The 26,313-nt window shown below is 33.0% G+C and overlaps 1 protein-coding gene across 1 annotated transcript; it reads left to right on the plus strand.

The window, feature by feature from the left end:
* Positions 1 to 3,268: 3,268 nt before the first annotated feature.
* On the plus strand, positions 3,269 to 26,144 carry Dhc93AB (Dynein heavy chain at 93AB). The gene is made up of 34 exons (XM_066725064.1): positions 3,269 to 3,506; positions 3,687 to 3,919; positions 4,198 to 4,463; positions 4,515 to 4,921; positions 5,287 to 5,714; positions 5,784 to 6,025; positions 6,455 to 6,722; positions 6,822 to 7,683; positions 8,196 to 8,550; positions 8,610 to 8,881; positions 8,968 to 9,348; positions 9,425 to 9,576; positions 12,043 to 12,288; positions 12,414 to 12,945; positions 13,455 to 14,019; positions 14,479 to 16,872; positions 17,260 to 17,621; positions 17,683 to 18,159; positions 18,254 to 18,518; positions 18,595 to 18,944; positions 19,038 to 19,300; positions 19,389 to 19,685; positions 20,072 to 20,241; positions 20,651 to 20,954; positions 21,516 to 21,985; positions 22,325 to 22,879; positions 22,988 to 23,288; positions 23,571 to 23,852; positions 24,038 to 24,339; positions 24,408 to 24,535; positions 24,611 to 24,825; positions 24,893 to 25,249; positions 25,330 to 25,478; positions 25,570 to 26,144. The coding sequence occupies exons 1-34, from the start codon at positions 3,269 to 3,271 to the stop codon at positions 25,862 to 25,864; spliced, it is 13,383 nt and encodes a 4,460-aa protein (XP_066581161.1). The 3' UTR covers positions 25,865 to 26,144.
* The last annotated feature ends 169 nt before the right edge of the window (positions 26,145 to 26,313 follow it).

Here is a 26,313-nt window from a genome sequence, read left to right on the forward strand (position 1 = left end):
AATATATGATATTAAATAGTTTTTATTTGTTGCCTTGATTATTTACGATTCATTTTTTTCTAATATCATGAGAAAGATCATATAATTTAGATAAATTTTACATCAAGCACTTTCTATATGAGAAGGAAGGAAAGTTAGGTGTTTGAAACGGCACCTTGCTTATTGAGTTAAGTAACGACCGTTGCTAGGATCTCGCCATTGAGGCGTCAAACTGCAACAACGTTTGCCACCTGCATATAACCTTAGATTATGCTTATTCTGTATCAAACTTCAAATATTTTAAAACGTGTATTCTTTGCTCTTCTATTCTTTAAGTGAATTTATATCAATGCATTTGCACAAGTGCCTAGTGAAAGGATTTTCATGTTCGAATTATTTGACGTTTATCTTCTGGTAATATTATTTTAAGAAGTTCTATTAGCTTTCTTGAAAAATGAATGTACATAAGAATTTATGCTCATTTTTAATAAGTTACATTTATTATTTAACACAACGGTGGTGCATACTTGTAAATAATTTGCAGCAATTATTTAGTAAAGCAAGAATACAATTTTCTTTTATCACCAATTATAACTTCCTGATTTCCTTCTTTTACTACCTCACTATTTTAATCCTCTGAATTAAAACCTATTCATTATTGCTGCACGATTATATTAGTTTTTCAAGATGTAGGCTTCTATAGTAGTCTACTTATTTCGTACTTTTTTGGTCATGGAAATATAAAAGCAAAAGAATAATTAAAATTTTATATATATTTATAAAGTATACCACACACTTTATAGTTGAGCTGTATGTAAGATGAAGCACATCACTTTAGAGCATGGATGGAAAACTTCATTATCTTCATATAGTCATAAGAGATATAATTTTTGCAACAGTTTTCTAGGTGCCAATAAAATTAAGATTATAAAAGACCTTTTGCAAAATATTAATAACTCATACAGTTATGGAGATAATTTTTCCATTACCTTCACGCTTTCTTTGGAGCAAATTAAGTGCATCCACGATAGACCGTGTAAAGCTTTCGATAGGTCATCTACTAACTATAAATTATTGTATCCCATCTCATTTGATGGTTTAGATAAATTAATATTTAATAGAGTTGCTTGGTATATACAATCATTAAGAGTAACAAAAAAGGCAGAGCCCTTAATTACTTTGCACGCTTTCTCATTCACCCTTTCTCACTTTCATCGGTCATGCTATTATATTAGATAGATAAATAATTACTATGCAGGGTCCGACACTTAAAACACTTAGAGTACAGGTACAAGATTTGTATCCTTATAACTATAAAACAAATATTATTTTTTTTTATAAGATTTTTTCAAAATCTCTTATTACTTGCATTTAGAGACGTTTCTCGTATCAAACTTTTAATTTCTTTAATAGTTATATACGAACAGAGATGAAAATAAACGTTTTACTAGTTTAATAATGGACTTATAATATATATCTCATCAATGAAATAAGATGAAAATTTTTTTAATTATTATAGTACTTTTTTACTTGTATTTTTGTAAAAAAAATCTATAGTTATCAAATGGCCCGTTCACAGTTTAGGAATTTTGTAATATGTTTTTGACCAGATAAAAGATCATAAGCTTTCTGTTAGTAAATTCTTAAAAGCATCAAAATTTATTTCCTGTAGCAAGAAAATAATGTATTGCTTTATTATAAGTAGAAAAAAGTGTATTAAATAATGAAGAGCAAAAAACACGGTCTTTGCTTTATTAATATTTTATAGTTTTTAATATTTTATATTGAACATTTTAATATTTGTGGATACTCTCCTTGAAATATTATTTTCAGATGATATAATTCTGAGAGCAAAATATAACAAAAATGTCAAGCTCCGAGGACAACGATATAAGCCTTTGTGAATCGGAAAAATCATTTTCGTATGTTGGGAAGACAGAAGAGCCTGTTCAGCAAAATGCAGATCAGAAAAATAACAATTTGGAAGATTTCGAAAAGCTCTTACATTCAATTATACCAACACCTTATGGATCGCAAGAGGGAGCTGCTGAAGATGAAGACGATGTAGATAAGCAGGCATTAGGTACGTTACGTAGCCTAAATAGTAATTATAATTTGCATTGAAAACAAACCAAAAGAAATTTATAAATACTTTGTATATATATATATACTTAATGATGGCGCACACTACTGCAACCAAACCCATATGCAATATTTAATTGAATGCAGATAAGCTACAAGAATATGTAATAAAAAAATAGGGAGCTTCATTCAAAAACTATTAATAACATTGAAAACTTAAAAAATTTAACTTTAAGAACATAAGCATTGCTATATCATAGGATTGTACATTTTAAGTAAAATAATTCTATTTTTTAATGTCACTTTGTATATATGCATCAAATAGATTTATTGAGGAAGGGTGGTCGGTCAAGCAATGGCTTATCTATATAACAACTAATGCAGAAATAACTTACATAGGAGATAAAAAACGAACCTGTTTATACAATGTCAAAGAAATACGTAAGGTATTATACACCATTGTCCAATAAAGAAATTGGGTTGTTTGACAGATTCTTCCGAAATGTCAAATTCTAAGATAAAATCCATGAAACTTAATTTTGTTAATAAATTCAAACATTACGGCTACATAGATACTATATTACACATATAACATACATAAACTATCGTGGCAATGAAGACTTTTTCTAGTCAGAAGGTTTTAATATCTTCACTTCTCCTTCCGGGAAATATACGCAATGCGCATGCACACTTATTTCTTCAAATTACTCTGCAGTAGCTTAGAAAACATACTGTAACTTTCAGAGAAAATCATGCAATTTTGTTAAAATTTAGGCTTATTTTCTAGACAAACGTTAAGATGGATAGAACTAACTTAATGATAGTAAGCTGTGGTAATTGGAAGGGCATCCTCTGATTGTTTTACAAAGACTAAAGCCTATTTCTGGCCGCAGGAGGGGTAGCTAAACAAACTTGTATGTTTCTATATAGTTTAAGGACGGAAGGATCGCGTGCATTGTCAGTGGTTTCCACGATATTCCGTGCGTCTCGTGACAATACATATCGTGGCAATAAGTTTACCTTAGAGCAACGACACGATCGGTTGATACGGGAAAAGCAAACTTGGTTCAGTTCGTACCTGGTTCCCTGACCTGCTTGTAAAACCCACCACTTATAAGATCGACCAAATGTTGTCTACATTCTTTCTTTCCGAACTCTAATTCAGATATAATAATAACATTTTTGTGTGTATACGAAAAATGCAGAAATGGCTGCTCCGGATAATCCAATGGATTTTCGGCTCGAGTACATCGGCAGTTTTGTGCAGAAATCGTTAAAATTGAAACCAGAAAAATGGGGCAGATTGTTATTAGTCGAGGAATATCGAAATGCGGTTCTGGACTTTGTGGACAATCCATTGCCTGCAGCACTATTCGTGGTTTTAACTCCGAATGCACAATTGGTTGCATCCACTTCATTTCCTATACTCTGTCAAAGAACGAAAGGTAAATAACGAAGTAATGAAGTACGTCAAATTGAAATAAGGTGAAAATTAGAAAAATACAGGAGTGTCCATTAAGTTGTAGAAGATATTTCATATGAATCATTAAAATTTCTGCTAAAATGTAAATTATAAAATTATAGTGGGTTTGGAGGACTTGAGTTGAGTGTTTTTTATTATGCAGGTATTTATGCTGTAAAAGTGAAGCAGACTCCATTACCGAAGGACAAGGATGCATGCACATCTATGCTCATTGTGGGCGACTTATCTCATCGTGTAGTGGATGAACTCGCTACTTTAGTGGATAACGTTTTTGCACCACTTTTGAGCAAACACGAGAATCACAAGGATTTGCCTGATATTGCTATTCAAGATATTGGGAGGCACGTGCATTCGCTTCGTGGTACTTTATATCAAGTATGCATAATTTAATAGCATCCATAATGCAGATCCGTTTAATTACTATTTCTCAAATAGTAATAAAGAGATATCTATAATTTAATTAAGAGAATATGTATGCATATCGTATTCTCATAAAAGTCTCATTTTAGTTTAGTTTACCTTATATATAACTTTATCTCTTTTATGTGACATGAATATCTTATTAATATATAACATTTTTAAAAACTGAAGATTGAAATACATAAAGTTTACGCGAAGCAATAAATTAATTAGTTGATTGGGAATTGCTATAGGTAAAAGGTCAAGTGAATGGGAAAACGGTTTTACCGATGCCAGCAGGTCTGGAAAAGGTTGCGGATATGGAAAAACTGATTTCTATCGAAGGTCCACAAGCGGCTGATTTATATTTGAAAAGTGCAATAGAAGGGGTCGTAATAAAGTGGGCTTACTTGGTGAATGACGTTATAACTCAAGAATCAAATGCTGCATTTAATGATGGCCAGAATCCAACACCCTACATTGAATTAGAATATTGGTCTAGGAGACAATTAAATTTAAGGTTTGTTTATGGCAAATTGAAATGAAATAAAATTAAAGTGCTTGCTTTTAGATATATATACGATCAATTGCAAGAAGATCGAGTTAAAAAGATGGCTTCTATTTTGGAAAAGACCGAAAGTGCCTATTATCCCTGTTTTCATAATCTTTTTGAAAATGTTGTCTCCTCGCTCACCGAGGCTAAAGAAATATCATTATATTTAACACCCTTGGCAAAATTCTTTAAGGCTGTGGAAGAGATTGACTTTGCCGAATCTAAGCCTTTGATGGCAACTTTAATACATTCGCTTGGACTAGCTTGGGCCGCTTGCACCTACTATCAGAGCTCTTCCAAACTAATTATAATGTTTCGTCAAATTTGCAATTTATTGATTCAAGAAGCTCAAAGATTTCTCGATCCATCATCGATATTTCAAAGTGATGTTGATGAAGCATTGCAACGAATTCGAATTTCACGAGGTATATTATTTTCGTCGATGATAAAGATGCTTTGATTAAATTATACTAACTACTAATCCGAATATTCTTGATGTTGGGTGGAGATTTATTAGAAAAAACTATTTACATTTGTTCTTATTTTGCTAATAATTTAAGATTTAAAAGCATTTGAGCATTAGGATTATAAGCATTTTTTTAAATTTATGGTGCAAATTAAATTACTATTAATTTCTTACTCATCAATGATCATAACAAGATAATAACTAATTTATAAAGAATTAATTACAGCCACTTGTTTCTACAAGACTTATAAATATGGCATAAAGATTTCATTATGCATTGCACAATGAAACTTAAATATATATTCTATAGCTGAAATTTTGCAGATACTTTGGAAGAATTCAAACGTCAATTTGAGTACAGAAAGCACAAACCAGGAATGAAATCAGAAGCACCTCCTTGGACCTTTAGCTCTAACGCAGTGTTTACAAGATTAGATGCATTTTTGAAACGATTGGCAGATATTGAATTACTTTTTATTACTGTATTAGAGTTCTCGAAATTGGAGAAAATAGAGATAGGGGGTATTTTGGGTAGATCTTTGAGTGCAAGGGTGATAGCTGTTTTTAAAGAATTTCAGCACTTGTTTACACCATTTACTGCAAGAGCCAGCAACGTTCTTGATCCAGACGACGAGTCTTTTGCAGTCGATTGCGCTAATTTTAACGATTCTATAGCTGATCTTGATAGTAAACTAGCAGCAATATTCTGTCAAGCATTTGACGACTGTGGTAATTTAGAAAACGCATTCAAGGTATATATATTTTTTGTACAGGTTTGTTTAGTTGTATTTTAGATATTAAATCATGATATTTATTTGCAGTTAATTAACATTACTGGGTCAGTGTTATCACGGCCTCTAGTTCGACAACAATTTAATGTTCGTTATAATAAAGTTATTGAACTATTAAACTTGGAGTTGACCACTGTGGAGGTATTGTTTAATTATGGAGCCACAGGAGCTCTTTTAGATCTTCCACCGTTAGCCTCTTCATTGACTTTCACAGATATGCTAAGACAGCGTATTGATATACCAATGCAATCTTTCGAGGCTATTCAACATCCGTAAGATAAAAGTTTAATCCTGAACACAGTAAACATAATATTACATATAACATTCTGGTCAGTTAAATTATAATTTCCTAATTAAAAATATAATTATAATAAAACATTTGTTTTATTAGATTTATATTGTTAAGTGAGAAATTATAACTATTATAATGACTTCATTCTAGCTGGGAATAGATTTATACAGGATCCACCACTTTAAACGCCTTAAAGCATAGGTAAATGTAGAAAACTGTGCTATTAATCTTTGTAATTATTACAGATATTAATTTTTTCTAAACGATTTCTCTGAATACTAATAGAAACAATTTAGAAAAGGTTTTATGCGAAGATCTTATTTTTGGTAAAGCTTTAAGTGGCGGGCCTTGTATAACAATTTTTTTTATAGTAAATAAAAAGGTTATCAAAATTACGGCACATTTGTAGAATTGTCAAAAGCGATGAAGGGAAGCGAATAAAATCTCGCCACGAGAGATTAATAACTATTTTTACTGAAAAGGAGAATGTTTTATTTTTAAAATGGGCAAAAACTGTACCAAGCACAGTGGAAAAAGGTCTAAGTCGTCATTTATTCATTAGAAGTCGTGATTCTTTATTATTATTAAATTTTGATACCGATCTTCTTACTATATTAAAAGAAGTCAATTATTTAAAACAAATGTCGCGATCGGATATTCCACAAGAAGCTTTGGAGGTAAGTTTTCATGATAATTTTTATTGTAAAAAACCTTATGAAATCATTTAACAAAAACAATCACTATTATTTTTCTGTTTATATATATGGTTACTTCAGGTATCGGAGAAAGCAGAAATTTTTCGTAATTTCCGAACGCTTCTAAGCAGCACCGTGTTATCATATAACAGTATTAGGCGTAACACAAGACGAGTGGAGTTTAATTTGATAGAGAATGAGGTGATTAAAATCGATTCGCTAATATCGCGAGGCGAAAATGAATTATGTTGGAATTCAGATGGTCTTCTGGAATATATAAGGGAGATTAAAAATCTCGTTGAGAGTCTTTGGAGACGTATTAAATCGTCCCAAGCAAACGTCGACAAGATCAAGTCTATTTTCGAGCCTTGGACGAAGAGTCCTTTGATCGAAAGGAAAGATCATCGCAAAGATACATTGCTGTGCATGGAAGAACGATCCGAGAAAGTGGCTAAGCGTTATGCAGAAGTGACGAAAGCTGCTGAAGAAATTAACTCTCTGGTAGAATCGAACAAGTCATTTTTTGCAATTGACCAAGATCAAAAAGATGCATGGAAGAGTTATGTTCTATATGTGGATAATATTTTGATGGAATTGCTACGTAAGTCCGTAGGATGTTCTCTGATTTTTTTGGCAGAAAATATGGATCCTATAGGAGAGAAGGAACCGTTACTTGAAGCAAAACTCGAACTGAGAGTGCCTGATCTTTATTACATCCCATCGTTGGATTCGGATGATCCCGATGGACTGGATCAATTAGTGATTGGTATGCTCGATGACATTATTGGAATGGCTGCTTTGGTGCCACGCTTAGTAATCGATTCCATTGGTTACGCCGAGGAGCTTGAGAACAATCCAGATATCAAAGGAATGAAGAAGGAAATATTGACTAGTGTAGCTACAGCAGTTGAAGAGGCTACAGATTTTTGTAGTAGCTTTGAAGGTACTTAATTATTTTTTGATCACTTATAATAAAGACAACATGAGACCTATATTTGTTAAATTTAGAGTGAGGAATTTTAGATGCTCGAGGGACAGAACGTATAAAATCATTTATCTTTGTAATTCTGAAAGATATATTTTTTGTAAGATGTACCTTTTTTTTTAAATTAAATTTAGAAAGACTTTAAAAAAGTCCTATGCAAAATGTTTACATCTGTTAGGGATAATAAAATTAATATTTTTTATATCTGAGGCGTGCAGGTACTTCACTTTGTATGAACAAACAAAACAAAAATATGTTGATATAAAAAATTGAAGTAATTAATATTCTATATTAGTCTTTTTTTTTAATTTAAAGTTTGGGACTCGTGTTGTTTTTAAATGGCCAGTAAATTTATCGTTACATCTATTTAATTATTGGAATACTTATTAGTATATTGTTATAATATTTGTCTTTTGTTTGAATCGCTCAAGCTATTATTACTATGCTTATTACATTAAAGTTTTTGATAGGTTATGCATATTTATGGTTAGAGGATAGGACTGTGGTGATGCAACAATTTCTTCAATATGGTCGACAATTAAGTATAGATGAAATAGATATGATCGCCACGCAAGATCCTAAGTGCCCTGAACGCTCACCACCGAAAATGGAGCAATTCCGTGAACAAATAGACCTCTACGAAGGACTGTATCAAGAGATTGAACAAATGGAAACATTTAAAGTATTTTGTGGCTGGTTTCGCATAGACTTAAGGCCTTTTAGGCAATCGGTATTGAATATAGTTTGCAAATGGTCTAGTATGTTCAAAAAACATTTGGTAGATCGAGTAACAAGCAGTTTATCGGATTTAAGCAATTTTATTAGGTAAATATTGAGATTTAGTATTTATATCAGTTTAATATTATTTTGTCATTTTTGAATAGATTAGCAGACGAAGGACTCTTGCAACAAATTCAACCTGGCGATTATACACGTCTCGTGAGTGTAATGGGCTTCCTGATGCAAGTTAAGGAAAGACAGCCTACAACTGACGAAATGTTTCAACCACTACAAGAAACAATAGAACTGCTTAAATTTTACGATCAAGATATTTCTGAAGAAGTGAACGTTCTATTGCAGGAACTCCCAGAACAATGGGCTAATACTAAAAAGTTAGCATTAATGGTCAAGCAACAGGTGGCTCCTTTACAAGCAGGTGTATCTTCGTTTATTTTTAAAATTTGCATAATTTTGAAATTTAATTTAATTAATTAAATAAATTTATAACTTTAAATAAAACAGGGGAAGTATCTAGAATTCGTGGTCGTATATCAGCTTTTGACACGACTATCATACTTTATCGCGAAGCATTTAGGCGGTACGATTTCTTCAAATATGATTGTGAAAAACCATATGAGCTCTTAGATGAAAATCATAAAGAAATTTCAATGCTGGAACGTCAAATGAAAGATATACAGGAATCAGCGTCCTTATTTGAAGTAACTGTGCCTGAATTTAAGCAGTTGAAACAATGCAGGAGAGAATTAAGAATGTTAAAGCAATTATGGGATTATGTGAATATTGTGAGGAGTAGCATCGAAGGCTGGAAAACTACACCATGGAGAAAAATAGATGTGGAGAATATGGATATAGAGTGCAAAAAATTAGCCAAAGAAATTCGAGGTTAATATTGAAATACGTGTAACTAAATAATTTCACATACAATGAGAATAGTAAAAATATTTTTCTTGATTTTTAGTGTCTCTGGATAAAGAAATGCGACCATGGGACACTTACATTTCACTGGAAGCTACTGTAAAAAATATGCTTACATCATTACGAGCGGTTGGAGAATTACAAAATCCAGCAATTCGGGAACGTCATTGGAGACAATTGATGAATAGCACAAAGGTATCTGTGGATTTAAATGAAAAAACTATTCATCTACTGGAATCGTATGCAATTTAATTAATTAATGAATTAATTTTTGAGAATACTAGATAATAAAATATATTGATTAATGTCGTATGGTAATGTGGAAAGTCACATAGAAATTTAAGTTTAGTTCGTGATTTTGTACAGAAGAAAAGACAAAATTAACATAGATCACATTGAATTGTATAAATTAATTGCACTGCTATGTTCAGTGTTACAATATTTGCTTGTTACTTTAAAGGATTGCTCTCCTGAACCTATTTTAAAAACATTAGAGCTTTACTACTTAGCAGCCAAATGCAGAATTAGTTCTTTAAGTTCTTAATGTAAAAAGTACGTAACTTGAATCGTGCTGTTTACGATATGTTTAGTCAATGACACAGACAACGTAAATACAAAAATATATTAGCATATTTTTGGGAAAATGTATACCGAATGAAATAATTATTATCAAGCTTATTTTTTGGCAATTATAGTTGAAGTAAATATTTGGCGGTTACGCTTATTGTAATTATTAATTATCCATTCTTATCATTATTAAAAATAATAGATAGCATTTTCCGTTATCCACGTTGTCTATCAAACGTGAAGTAAATAGCGCCTTTTCACATCAAACACTTAGCAAATTAAAAGCCTTAATAAAAAAAGTTATCTGTTTGTCTACAAAGTGATGAAGGGATGATATTCATAAAATAGGTTCAAATATACGATCTTTTACTACACAACAAGTGTATATGTAACACTCTTTATACGCTATGAATTTTACAGAAATTGGGCATCATGACTCCTGAAATGACCGTGAGTTCACTGTAAATATACGCACTGTTAAATATTACTTCTTTCATCGATTTAATAATTTCTCATGATTGTACATATACTGTAAGTAAATCAAAATACACATAAGCGTATATAAGGTAAACCATAATTTTTAACACAACATTAAAAACTACCTAAAGTTGTCAAAAAGATTACAGCTATACCATATATTGGTCGAAATCAATGTATTTTGGTTGAAGATAATTTTGTCATAACAGGCGATTCAGCATAATCTCGTGCCAAGTAGTAGTAGTTAAGCTGCCCTTGAACGGAACGCTGAGTATACTTTTTCTGAGTTTTAAATCGTCCTAGAACTTTTTAATTTTTTTAAATTGAAATATTTAATGAATCTGAGTATCAAAGTTAGTATTTCTATTCTTTTATGCTGTACTTTTTTTGACGAATACATTTTTGTTAATACAAGGCATGCGAACATTCATCAATCAATATGTGCGAATTGTGTCTGTCACTTTATGGATGATTTTATTTATTATTCATTTATGCTTTTTCAAGAATAAAATCGCAACATTGTAGCTTAAAGTTATTTTTTATTATACATATACAACATCGTAATTTGTATTATTTATTCATTAGAAATAATTTTGTATACATAATTTTTCTATTACAATTTCTCATAAATATTGTTATTAAGAGCCTTTTGGCATATTACATACAGTGTACCAAAAAAGTATTATATATCACATGTTAACATGGTATATGCCATTTAAACGATGGAAGAAACAGTTTAAGAAATACATGGTTGCAGATTAAAAACTGAGAATTATTCGTAACAATTAAAAATGATTAAAACAATGTATTATAAAATTTAAATATCAAAATATAAGGGTTTTAAAATCAGATAAGCTTATTATGTATTTTGAATTTGGTTAACACCTGCCAATATTTGTTCGAAATGCAGTTATTCAAAAGTCATAACTACCATTTGTTGGTAAAAACTCGATAATTTCGAAAAAAATTGATATTTTTTACATATTACTAAAATCAAACGATATCATTATTTTAGTAACCTTTACAAAACAAATACAAATTATTTTGTAAGACATTTATATATAAACATTAGAAATTTATTCTGTGAGAAATTCAATTAGGGAATAATATTAAGAATGATACATAAATATTTTTTGCAATTACCTTAAGTATCAAAAGTTTTTAAAACTTGCATTTACTGAACAATTAATGTGTACTTTCTTTTAATATCCGTATCGATGCTTTAATGATACACTGTATGTTTCAGTAAAAAATAAATCTACTTAAGGAGGGTCTTAAAAAATTGATTCTCTTAATTAAATTTAATTTGTAATGAGGCGATTAAAAAGTCGGAAAATATCATAAGCAATATTTTTCACTAATAAAGAATATCTTGAATAATTTGTGTACCTTTTTATATTTGTTTAGCGTTTAATTGTCTAATTTTAATTAGAAATTTTAGTGTAAACTGCTTACGAGAAAAATAGTACACAACAGCTGATTAAGATTTTAATGTCTGCAAATCATTTACTACTTTTTAGCAGCCCTCCTTAATAAAAATATTAAACATTTTTTTAATCACTTTTATTGGTAAAAATAACGTTTAATTTTGATGATTGATGAGTGTTTTCGATTTAGGTACGGTTTGTAATGGATGAATCAACAACCCTGGCAGATTTGCTCGAATTGAATCTTCACGAGTGTGAAGAGGAGGTGAAAAATATAGTGGATAAGGCTGTTAAAGAAATGTCAATGGAAAAATATTTGCGTGAATTAAATACTACATGGTTAGGGATGGAGTTTGAAAAAGAGGTTCACAGTAGAACTGGAGCTACCTTGCTTAGAGCAAGCGAAGAATTGATTGAGACTTTGGAAGAGAACCAGGTTTATAATATAGTTTTTTTTTATGTATAATCCATTAAAGAACAAACACTTTTTTTTTAAGAATTTATCACTGCACACACATATAAAAATAGCAGTAGAATTGATTGTTTTTCTACTATACACAGGTCCAGCTACAAAATCTTATCACATCAAAATTTATTGCACACTTCTTAGATGAGGTATCAAAGTGGCAAAAGAAATTAAGCACTGCCGATCAAGTGACGACTGTTTGGTTCGAAGTTCAACGTACATGGATGCACCTGGAGAGTATCTTCATGTCTTCGGAAGATATTCGACGACAGTTACCGGTAGATGCTGAACGATTCGATCGGATCGATGAAGAATTTAAGAAAATGACGGAAGAAATGGCTAAGACGCCTAACGTGGTTGAAGCGACGAACAAAGATGGACTGGCAAGTGCCTTAGACATTTTACAAAAGGAACTTGTCCTGTGTGAGAAAGCATTGGCCGAGTATTTGGAAACAAAGCGTTTGGCATTTCCAAGATTCTATTTCGTTTCCGCCAGTGATCTCTTAGATATTCTGTCAAATGGAAATTCGCCAGAAATAGTAGCAAAGCATTTGACTAAGCTCTTCGATTCTATGGCACGATTAAAATTTGTAGAAAATTGCGAGAAATCCAAAATGCGTGTTGAAGGTATACGAATGAATAACAATATATATGTACATTATCCCTTTCAGACTTGGATTAAATATAGCGATAATAAAACGTTTTTCTATAAGTTTTTATTGCCCTGAGCGCAGATATATAACCTCTGACTTTTTCTAAGCTCTGCATTCAGATGTTCAACTTCAATCCTTTAGATATCAGTGGAAAAAGCTCAACATGGTTTAGAATAAATTCTATTCGTCTGTTTATAATTAAATAAAAAATATTTAGTTGCATAAAGTAAACTTTATATAATATAATATGTAATATATTGAACATTTAGACAAATGTAATTTTAGATTTTTCATATTTCGTTTCTACAACAAATAGACTTATACATTGACTAAGATATAAAATCAGATTTTAAATCCATGTGATGCTTATTGTATTTTATATTTTTTAACAGTATTTACTCACTAACATGTAAATCAAGTCTGAAAGGGTAAAGATACCATAAAATGTCATGCATAATCTCGTTTTCTCAACATTTCTTCAAGGTATGTTTGCTAAAGACGGGGAGTATGTTGAATTTGCCAATTGCAAACTGATCTGTGAATGTGCTGTAGAAGTATGGTTGAATAAGCTTCAGGATGCTATGAGAATTTCTATTAGGCATTACTTTAGCGAAGCCGTGAATACTTACGAAGAAAAGCCTAGAGAACATTGGCTTTTCGATTATCCAGCCCAAGTGTCTCTTTGTGGTACGCAGATTTGGTGGACAACCGAAGTGAATTTAGCTTTTGCAAGATTGGAAGAGGGTTATGATAATTCCTTGAAAGATTACCTGAAGAAGCAGATTTCTCAACTTAGTACATTGATAACACTATTGATAGGAGAGTTGACGAAACAAAAGAGACAAAAAGTCATGACGATTTGCACGATCGACGTACATTCCAGGGATGTTGTGACCAAACTAGTACAGTCTAAAGTAGAAACAGCCCAGGCATTTCAATGGCAAAGTCAGCTGAGACATAGATGGGATGACAAAGAAAAGGATTGTTTCGCTAATATTTGTGATGCCCAGTTTAAATATTCACATGAATATTTAGGAAACACCCCAAGGTAAACATAAATCAAATTACGTCTTACCGAAATGGTAATTAGCTTCTTAATTTACTCTCATATGCTCTTAACTTAGATAAATCAAAATTCATTAGGCAAAATTTATTTGCAATCTTTTACTTAATGTCAAATTATATTAATCAAATTAATTATTTTATACAGTTTTATTTTTATTAATATTAGGTAATGTTTCGCTTTATGTACAAAGTACCACTTAAATCGTCCCAAAGTATGAATGTAATAACTCACATATCTCTAAAAATATAGGAGATGTCAATTTTTGCTTAGAGCTTCTTAGCAAAAAATTAAGGAAGTCTCGAAAATGTTCTATGAAAATATTTGATATCTCTTAATGTCAGTAAAATAACTATCTTCTTACCTTCGTGCATTTTAAAAGTAGATTTTGTACGTATAATTGAAATATTTGCAATCAATGATAAATGTGTATTTATATTCTAGGCTAGTAATTACTCCGTTGACGGATAGATGTTACATAACGTTGACACAGTCATTACATTTGGTTATGGGCGGTGGCCCAGCAGGTCCAGCAGGAACTGGCAAAACAGAAACGACGAAAGATTTGGGTAGAGCATTAGGAATTATGGTATATGTTTTTAATTGCTCAGAGCAGATGGATTACAAATCGTGTGGAAATATATACAAGGGCTTGGCACAAACTGGTGCATGGGGCTGTTTCGATGAATTTAATAGAATCACTGTGGAAGTGTTGTCTGTAGTTGCCGTTCAAGTAAAATCAATTCAAGATGCTATCAGAGATAAGAAAAAGAGTTTTAATTTCATGGGTGAAACTATTGATCTAACACCTACGATTGGTATTTTTATCACAATGAATCCAGGATACGCTGGTCGTACGGAATTACCAGAAAATTTAAAAGCTTTGTTCAGACCTTGTGCCATGGTTGTGCCAGACTTCGAACTTATCTGTGAAATCATGTTGGTGGCTGAAGGTTTTCAAGATGCCAGAATTTTAGCAAGAAAATTTATTACTCTCTATACACTTTGCAAAGAGTTATTATCCAAGCAGGATCATTACGATTGGGGTTTGAGAGCTATTAAGTCAGTGTTGGTCGTAGCAGGTAGTTTAAAGAGAGGCGATCCCGACAGACCGGAAGAAGAAGTATTGATGAGAGCTCTAAGAGACTTTAATATACCAAAAGTTGTTTCAGATGATTTACCAGTTTTCATGGGTCTTATTAGTGACTTATTTCCAGCACTAGACGTACCTAGAAAGAGAGATGTGGAATTTGAAAAAATGGTAAAACAGGCTGCAGCAGATTTAATGTTACAACCCGAAGATGGTTTTATTCTTAAGGTTGTCCAACTCGAAGAGCTTTTGGAGGTCAGACATTCTGTATTTATTGTTGGCACAGCTGGATCGGGTAAAACTCAAGTTTGGAAAACTTTATTCCGAACTTATCAAAATATTAAGAGGAAACCTGTTTACAATGATCTTAATCCAAAAGCAGTTACAAATGACGAACTGTTTGGAATTATCAATCCAGCAACTCGCGAATGGAAGGATGGGCTATTTTCTGTGATCATGAGAGATCAAGCTAATTTGGGGGGCGAGAATCCCAAATGGATAGTATTGGATGGTGATATTGATCCAATGTGGATCGAGTCTTTGAATACTGTTATGGATGATAATAAGGTATTAACTTTAGCTAGTAATGAAAGAATCGCCTTGACGCCGTCCATGCGATTACTGTTCGAAATTTCGAACCTAAGAACAGCTACCCCTGCCACCGTATCAAGAGCAGGTATTCTTTATATTAACCCACAGGATTTAGGATGGAATCCTTACGTTACAAGCTGGTTAGAGAAACGATCTTCAACCATTGAAAAATCCAACTTAGTCATGCTCTTTGACAAATATATTCCAGTCTGTTTGGATACTTTGAGAAGCAGATTTAAGAAGATTACACCAATAGCTGATATGGCACACGTTGAAATGCTTTGCCAGCTGCTACACTGTCTGTTAAAGCCGGAAGTAACGACGTCTGGCTTTTCGAAAGAACATTACGAGCTGTACTTTGTTTTTGCAGCTGTATGGGCATTCGGATCCTCAATGTTCCAAGACCAAACTGTCGACTATCGAGTCGAATTCACCAAATGGTGGACAAATGAATTTAAACAAGTAAAATTCCCATCACAGGGGACTGTATTCGATTATTTTATCGATCCAGAAACTAAGTATTTCGCACATTGGTCGGAACGTTTACCTAAGTTTGAATTGGATCCCGAACTACCTTTACAGGCTGTTCTCGTATACACATCGGAGTGTATTAGAATAAAATATTTCCTAGATCTTCTGATGCCTGAAAAATATCCTATAATATTGATCGGTACTGCTGGATGTGGGAAAACAGTACTTGTATCAGATAAACTTTTGCAATTGTCTGAAAATTATGCAGTGGCCAACGTACCGTTTAACTTTTATACATCATCAGAGATGTTACAAAAGATATTGGAGAAATCGTTAGAAAAAAAAGCAGGAAGAAATTATGGACCACCTGGTAATAAATCTTTGGTTTACTTTATCGATGACATGAATATGCCAGAGGTGGATTCTTATGGCACGGTTCAGCCTCACACTTTAATTCGCCAGCATTTGGATTATGGTCATTGGTATGATAGGACAAAGTTAACATTAAAAGACATTCATAATTGTCAGTATATCAGTTGCATGAATCCCACTGCTGGATCATTTACGATCAATCCTAGGCTTCAACGACACTTTGCAGTTTTTGCTGTAAGTTTCCCAAACATGGAGTCATTGACAACCATTTATGCCTCGATATTGTCTCAGCATTTGACGAATGCAGAACATAGGTAAATCTTTTTTAGAAAATGGAATGAAGGTTAATTTCCACATATCTGTTCCAGAACACATCTGTACACTGATATGTTAGCTTCATTCAGCAGAAACAACGTATGATCAAGATGTATACATCATTACTCATAAATCTTACATATTTAATTAATGGTAGTTATGTTTTAATAAGAATCATTCAACAGCTATTATATTATTATCTCTATTGAAAATAATCATAAATTTGTTTGATCTATTCTGAGGAATTGCGGGTACAGATACAAAGAGTGTCTTCTTCATCACTATTAAAATCGTACATTAGTGCATGAAACGTTCGGAACATACATGTGGAAAAAGATTGTAACCGTGTTTGATGAACATCATAGTAATTAATGCTCATTTTATAGGTTTCCGAATTGTGTCATTGATCTCTGTAAATACATAGTTCAAGCTTCCATTCAACTGCATCATCGATGTGCCCAAATGTTTTTGCCAACTGCTGTCAAATTCCACTATGTCTTCAACCTTCGCGACTTGTCCAACTGCTTTCAAGGTTTACTTTTCAGTGGCAATGAATGTCTGCAAAGTCCAATAGATATGATTCGTCTTTGGATGCACGAGACCCATAGGGTATACGGTGACAAATTGACCGAGGAAAAAGATATAGAAAGCTTTTCAAAGCTTCAGCTTGACATTTTAAAGAAAAATATCGAAGAGGTTGATGAAAGCTCCGTTTTGGAAAAACCTAATATTTATTCCCATTTTGCAGGTATGAAACAAACTAATGATTACTATATTGTTTCAAGCCTATATTTATTGATGGACTATAGGTGGGGTTGGTGAACCAAAATATATGCCTTTTAAAGACTGGACAAGTCTTCATCGTTTATTATCAGAAGTAATGGTCAGCTACAATGATTTTGTGGCTGCTATGAATTTAGTACTTTTTGAAGATGCGATGATGCATGTTTGCAGAATAAATCGTATTTTAGAATCACCAAGGGGCAGTGCTTTATTAGTGGGTGTTGGTGGTTCTGGTAAACAAAGCCTTTCGCGTTTAGCAGCCTTCATAAGCTCTTTGGAGGTCTCTCAAATCCAATTGAAGAAAGGTTATGGAGTTGCTGATCTGAAACTCGAACTAGCTTCTCTTTACACTAAAGCTGGCTTAAAAAATCTTGGCATTGTTTTTCTTATGACCGATGCTCAAGTACCGAACGAACAATTTCTCGTTTTAATAAATGACATGCTCGCCTCAGGTGAAGTCCCAGATTTATTTGCCGATGATGAAGTGGAAAATATAATAGCAGGTTCTCTTAAACTCCTTAATTAGCAAGCTATTTAATATTTATCGAGTGAAATTTATTAATATACATTCAATTTGTTTGAAATATGTAAATATAGGAGTTCGTAACGAAGTAAAAGGAGCTGGAATATTAGACACTCGTGAAAATTGTTGGAAATTCTTCATTGATCGTGTTCGCCGTCAACTTCGTGTGGTCTTGTGCTTCTCCCCTGTAGGTTCCACTCTAAGAGTGAGGTCCCGAAAATTTCCAGCCATAATAAACTGTACAGCAATCAATTGGTTTCACGAATGGCCACAGGAAGCTTTAATATCCGTATCGCAACGATTTTTGGAAGAATTAAACGAAATACCAAACAGCTATAGGTATGTAACAATAATGTTCGTATGGGCCAGTATTTTACATACAGTTAACGGTTTATTTTATTTTTTTCTTTCACAGACAATCAGCAGCCAAATTTATGGCCCATGCACACACTACCGTAAATATAGCTAGTCGTCATTATTTAGCCAGCGAGCGTCGTTATAACTACACAACACCTAAGTCTTTTCTGGAGCAAATTAGTTTATATGCAAAGTTGTTAAAAGAAAAGACTACAGAGCTTCGTGGTAGAGTTCAAAGATTGGAAAATGGTTTGGACAAATTAAGATCGACCGCAACGCAAGTCGATGAATTAAAAGAGAAATTAGCTGTTCAAGAAATCGAGTTGCAACAGAAGAATGAAGCTGCGGACGCTTTAATTGCTATTGTTGGTATAGAAACTGAAAAAGTACAAAAAGAAAAAGCTATAGGTAAATTTGTAATAAGTGTGCAGAGATGTTAAATGCTTATAAGTTATAAAATAATAGATTATACATTTAATTGCCTTATGAAATTATTAATAGCTGATGAGGAGGAATCAAAGGTTGCGATAATAGCTGAAGAAGTATCAAAAAAGCAAAAGGATTGCGAAGCAGATTTAATGAAAGCCGAGCCAGCTTTGTTAGCGGCTCAGGAAGCATTGAATACCTTGAATAAAGCAAATCTCACTGAACTGAAGTCTTTTGGCTCACCACCCGGTGCTGTAACTAATGTCACAGCAGCTGTAATGGTATTATTGGCACCTGGAGGAAAAGTACCAAAGGACAGGAGCTGGAAAGCTGCAAAAGTATATACATATTTATAAGCTATATAATAAATGGAATATCAAACTACCGATAATAATTCAATTTTATATTTTTTATCGTGGCTGGTAGATTGTCATGGCGAAAGTCGATACTTTTTTGGACGCTTTGATAAATTATGATAAAGAAAATATACATCCTGAAGTTATAAAAGCGATTCAACCCTACCTAAAAGATTCCGAGTTCGAGCCAGAATTCGTAAGATCAAAATCAGCCGCTGCAGCAGGCTTATGTGCTTGGGTCATAAACATCATAAAATTTTACGAAGTATTTTGTGATGTCGAGCCTAAACGAAAAGCTCTAGCACAGGCGAATGCTGAATTAGCAGCCGCCCAAGATAAACTTGGAGTTATTAAGAGAAAAGTCGTCGTAAGAATATTTATTCATTTTCTTAAGGAAAGCTTGAGCAAAAAGTATATCGTTTTAGTTTTCTGCGTATCTTTATAATAATCAAGTTGTTCCATTTTTCTAATTAATAAGCGGTAGGTATTGAATTTGTTGCACACAGTTGTGATGAGTTTTGCGGTAGCAATATTTTCTCACAGCATATTCATTTTTTTGTTAATAATCTTTATTACTTGCAAATGTGTATGTGTAATTATTTTACATATTATATATTAATAATATTTTTTATCAATAAGAGCTTTGCTTTTATATCTTTTTAAAAAAGCTACTTTGTTTTCGACGCTTTAACCTGATTTAATCACGTAAGAAGATAAATTCGATTATCTAATACAAGTTAAATCCATTAATAGTCTCTCGAAGAGCAATTGGCAAAATTAACAGCAGACTTTGAACAAGCAACATCTGAAAAATTAAAATGTCAGAGGGAGGCAGATGCAACAAATGCTACCATAGCTCTGGCAAATAGGCTGGTCGGTGGCTTAGCATCGGAAAATGTTAGATGGGCTGATTTAGTTTCAAAGTAAGTACACACATTGGTAATTTTATAATAATTGTTTTTTTTTTTTAAACAGAAGAGGAACAGAATAATTTAAGAATATTATTGATTGTGTATGGAAGCAACCATTTTCTTCTAAGGTTGTTGCGGATATCTTTCTACAATTAAAAATATAATAATTCTTATATAGGTCTGCTATTAAAAAAGTGCTCTTTAACACAAACGCAATAATAGTACGTTTGTCTTAGTTACTAAAAAAGATATCAATTTTTTGTATACCACCTTTCCAAACATCTTATCTCTATTTGCATTCAAAAATTTTTTATTCAAAAAATAGTTATCTTTAACAATTCGAGAGATAAATGTATCATTACCTTCATGGATTAAAGAATTCTAACAATCGATTCTCATTATAAACTTTTATTTCTACAAGTTTTCTACAACAAGCAACCACATTACCCGGAGACGTATTGTTGGTTACGGCCTTCATTTCATATGTTGGTTGTTTCACTAAGCAATTTCGTCAAGACTTACTTAATAAGCAATGGTTTCCATTCATACAATCTATGGAGCCTGCTGTACCAATCACGGAAGATCTTGATCCTCTCTCGTTGTTAACCAATGATACTCAAATCGCTAAGTGGAACAATGAAGGACTTCCAAATGATAGAATGTCTACAGAAAATGCTACAATTTTAACTAATTCAGATCGTTGGCCACTAATGATAGATCCTCAAGTAAGAGAATTTAACATCACCTAAATCATTTATCATCAAAGTTGCCAGAAATGGAGATATTTCTTCTTCTCATTATGACTTCCATTTCTCATTCGTACGGCTGCACTACGTTCAGGGTCAAATGTGCCTTAATAAAATTTTGCTATTCACATGATCCGAATTGAGACTTTTAGATGGACTCAGTGAAGCTGTCACTTTTGAAATTTTCCTACATATTTTCTAGTCTAGCCCAGATATTTCATTTCAGACTTCCTATAATTGTAACGAGGTACGTGTGTTTGAATATAAACCTGACCGTCAAATTACAAAATCGTTTCAGGCTAGTCCTATGAAATATTTGATCGCATACCCCGGGAATAGATATAATGATGCAAAATTATAGGTATTTAAGATACACACTATCATTCAATCCTCTCATCAATATAGGGACTGATAGCGACAGTGAGAAACAAAATACCTATGATTTTACATCCTGAATGGGAGCGACTGAGAAAGATAAACAACTCGTTTCTGGTAGCCATGTTTATGACATGTGTCTAAGATGTCTATATATTTAAACAGCTTCAAGGTATAAAATGGATCAAACAAAAGTATGGAGACGAACTACAAGTTATTAGATTGGGTCAGAAGGGCTACTTAGATATAATCGAGCATTCCTTAGCCCTTGGAGATACAGTTTTAATTGAGAACATAGGAGAAACGGTGGATCCCGTTCTAAATCCCCTATTGGGTCGGAATCTTATCAAGAAGGGTACAGCAATCAAAATAGGCGACAAGGAAGTCGAATACAATTCTAAATTTCGACTGCTATTACACACGAAGCTGGCTAATCCTCATTACAAACCCGAAATGCAGGCACAAACAACTTTGATCAATTTCACAGTAACCAGAGATGGTCTTGAGGATCAACTGCTCGCTGAAGTAGTAAAAGCAGAGAGGCCTGACTTGGAAGATCTGAAAGCTGAGCTTACACGACAGCAAAACGATTTCAAGATTACTCTTAATACTTTAGAAGATTCTCTTCTCTCTAGGTAAAATTATTTTGTTTTATTTTCAACAGCGTCAATTATTCAATAGTATTATACAGATTGTCTAAAGTCATTCAGAGTATATAAGAATAAAAACGCAGTTCATAAGAATAGGTTTAATGTCAAAATTTGTATTTGGGGAGAAGCGGTTTAAATGTTACATAATATTGTATTATTTATCAAATCACGTGATTTTAATAAGGATATTCGATTATTAATAGAATATCACAAATTTATTCACACCCCATTCTCCTATTCGAAAATTCAAACACATCCTTACTCTTGCTCCAAATGTTGACAGTAAATCATTTACTATCCAATCTCTTTATTTGCTCACAACAGGTTATCGTCAGCTGGTAATAACGTTCTCAAGGACACTTCCTTAGTGGAAAATCTTGAAACCACAAAAAGAACTGCTGCAGAAATTGAGTTGAAGGTTACGGAGGCCCATGGTACCAGTCGCGAGATCGATGCAGCACGTGAACTCTACAGACCAGCTGCTGCCAGGGCATCCTTATTGTACTTCATTCTCAATGACCTGAATACTATTAATCCTATATATCAATTTTCCCTAAAAGCATTCAGCGTGGTTTTTCAAAAAGCCATTTTAAAAGCGGATCCAGCATCAGATGTTTCGGGAAGAGTAACGAACTTGATAGAATGCATAACTTACTCCGTTTTTATGTATACCACTCGAGGATTATTCGAGTGCGATAAATTAATATTTGCTTCGCAGATGACTTTTCAGATTCTATTAGCTAGAAACGAGATAACCGCAAATGAACTAGATTTTCTTCTGAGATTCCCAATAACACCTCACGTCACATCTGCTGTCGATTTTCTTACTAATAATAGTTGGGGTGGAATAAGAAGTCTATCCGCTAGAGACGAATTCCGGTAAGTGAATACAGAAGAAGAATCTACTTAATTTTATTGAAAATTATGTCATATGCATGCAACGAGTTATGTTAATCTATATTTTTTTGTAAAATTAATAAAATTTAGTAATTTGGACCGAGATATTGAGAGTTCGGCTAAGCGTTGGAAAAAACTAGTGGAAAGCGAATGTCCTGAACGTGAGAAATTTCCTCAAGAGTGGAAGAATAAATCAGCTCTACAAAGACTGTGTATGCTGAGAGCTTTGAGACCTGATAGAATGACTTACGCCATTGCTGCTTTTATCGAGGAAAAACTCGGTTCACGTTATATCGAGGGTAGAACCGTCGAATTTTCGAAATCTTTCGAAGAGACTAGTCCAAGTACACCAATCTTTTTTATACTCTCTCCTGGCGTTAATCCTCTGAAGGTTGGTATGCACGCGGCCCTAAATTCCATATATCATCATTGAGGGTGATATATTCAAATTCATTTCACGCGTTAGTTTGATCATTTATTATGCAATAAATCTAAATACAGTAAGTCTTGATATTCGATTATTATTATGCATTAACATTATTTTATGTTGAATATTTCAACTCGATTATGATACTTACTATATATTAATATGATCTACCTTATCAGCTAAATAAATTACACTCCAAATAATGGTACTTCTTTTAGTGGTAATATAATTTATTATTTAATTCAGGATGTTGAAGATTTAGGACGTCGAATGGGTTTTACTTTGGACAATCAAAACTTTCATAACGTATCTCTTGGCCAAGGTCAAGAGATAGTTGCAGAGAATGCCATGGATATGGCTGCAAAAAATGGTCACTGGGTAGTTTTGCAAAATATACATCTTGTGAAAAAATGGCTGCCTTTGTTAGAGAAAAAATTGGAAGTAGCTGCAGATGGTTCTCATGATGATTATCGTGTCTTCATGAGCGCTGAACCTGCTAGTTCAGCTGCTGGTCACATTATTCCACAAGTTAGTAATTTTATTATTGAAATAATTCATCAAAACGTTGATTATTTTTTTATTTTGCATAAGAATTATAATTCCCAATAAAATTATTCACCCTATATTTGGACATCTAATTTAACCTTCATGGAAATTAATATTCAGTTTTTGAGAATTTTTGACTGAACGCTTAAGCATAAAAGTTTTTATAGGGTATTTTAGAGTCATCCATTAAAATTACAAATGAGCCACCAACAGGGATGCAGGCAAATTTACATAAAGCTTTGGAAAATTTTACACAAGAAACACTCGACATTTGTAGCAAAGAAGCCGAATTCAAAGCAATCTTGTTTTCATTGTGTTATTTTCATGCTGTTGTCGCTGAGCGTCGAAAATTTGGTCCTCAAGGCTGGAACAAAATATATCCTTTCAACGTAGGAGATTTGAATATAAGCGTTAGCGTGTTGTACAATTATTTGGAAGTTAGTCCGAAGGTGCCATGGGAAGATCTCAGGTTTTACTTTACTTTAAAAAAATTTCGCTCAACTAATAAAATATTTTAGGCAATTATTTAATTTTTAGATATTTATTTGGAGAAATTATGTACGGAGGTCACATAACAGATGATTGGGATAGAAGGCTTTGTGTCTCTTATTTAGAAGAACTTATGCAACCTGATTTGGTTGACGGAGAGCTCCAACTAGCACCAGGTAAAATAATATAATTATTTTTTTACTACTAATCAACTGACGTGATAATGCATCACAACCATTTCTCTTTCAAAGGTTTTCCAGCACCACCAAACACGGATTTAGCTGGATACCATGCTTATATTGATGAAGCAATTCCACCCGAATCGCCTTATTTGTACGGATTGCATCCAAACGCTGAAATAGGATTTTTAACAATGACGTCGGAAAATTTATTTAAAACGGTTTTCGAAATGCAACCTCGCGATGCTGGTAGTTCTGGAGGACAAACGATCACTAGGGAGGATAAGGTATATATATTACGTTCGGTTATAACCATGCATTAATACTATAATTATGGCACATATATATATGCAGGTTAAACAAGTTCTTGATGAAATAATGGAAAAATTACCTGAGGAATTTAACATGGTTGAAATAATGGGTAAAGTAGAGGAACGAACACCATACGTGATAGTTGCTTTTCAAGAGTGTGAGAGAATGAATTACTTAACCACCGAAATCAAACGGTCTCTCCGTGAATTGGATCTGGGCCTTAAAGGTGAACTTACGATTACCTCGGACATGGAGGATTTGGAAAATGCATTGTTCCTTGACCAAGTACCACCAATATGGACCAGTAAAGCTTATGCTTCTCTATTGGGCTTAACTGCTTGGTTCGTCGATTTACTATTGAGACTGCGAGAACTTGAGACTTGGTCCACAGATTTTGTTGTAAGCTTATCAATAAATTCGTCCACACTGCCATAATTTAAATAGATTATTGAATAATATTTATATATTTCAATTTTTAGCTTCCAGCTTCAATATGGCTGGCAGGCTTCTTTAATCCACAGTCTCTGTTAACAGCTATAATGCAATCGACTGCACGTAGACAAGAATTACCTCTTGATAAGATGTGCCTGCAATGCGATGTAACGAAAAAAACCAAAGAGGAAATTACGTAATTATTTTTATGTTATTTTACGTATATGCCTACATTGATCAATTTGAGCCTAGAAAAAAATTTCAATGAAATTCTTGTGATTTATCAGGTCCCCTCCTAGAGATGGTGCTTACGTACACGGAATATTTATGGAGGGAGCACGCTGGGACGTTCAAGCAGGAATAATAGTAGACTCCAAGCCAAAAGAATTATTTCCGCCAATGCCTGCAATTAACGTACGTGCTATTACTCAAGATAAACAAGATTTGAGAAACATGTACGAATGCCCTGTTTACAAGACTCGAACGCGGGGACCCACTTACATCTGGACATTTAATTTAAAAACCAAAGATAAACCAGCTAAATGGACTTTGGCTGGCGTAGCGTTGCTCCTGCAAACCTAAGATAGTTCTTAAAAGTGTATTTCTAGTCACGAGCGTTTTGCGAAGAGAATTTCTAAATGATCGGAAATAAGATAAATATACTAAGTATGTCAAAAAAGTGAGACCTTGTAAATATTTTGAAAGTTAAACGTTTTAGAAAAAATATTCGTGGAAGTTTTAATAATTGCTTTTAAAAATCTATCAAATGGTATCTTCAGTTTAACCTTATGTGGCATTTCAATGCTCGTGTGAAGGTCACTTTAAATTTTCAAAGGAAGATCATCTTCACATGTCTCCAAACCTCCACTTAACCCATTAACGTCCAAAATGTCAAAATTTCTTGCACGTTTTCAAAGTGATTTTTTCCTATGTAATTGGCGTTGAAAAAATTCTTGAACCACATATTCTGATGTAAAATTGCATGCTCTTTCAGAATCCGTTGCCAGAATCATGATAAAACTCACATGAAA

The sequence above is a fragment of the Prorops nasuta genome, unplaced genomic scaffold, assembly GCF_024137725.1.
Source record: "Prorops nasuta isolate Cenicafe-Biocafe unplaced genomic scaffold, Cenicafe_Pnas_1.2 PNAS00004, whole genome shotgun sequence".
Classification (NCBI taxonomy): domain Eukaryota; kingdom Metazoa; phylum Arthropoda; class Insecta; order Hymenoptera; family Bethylidae; genus Prorops; species Prorops nasuta.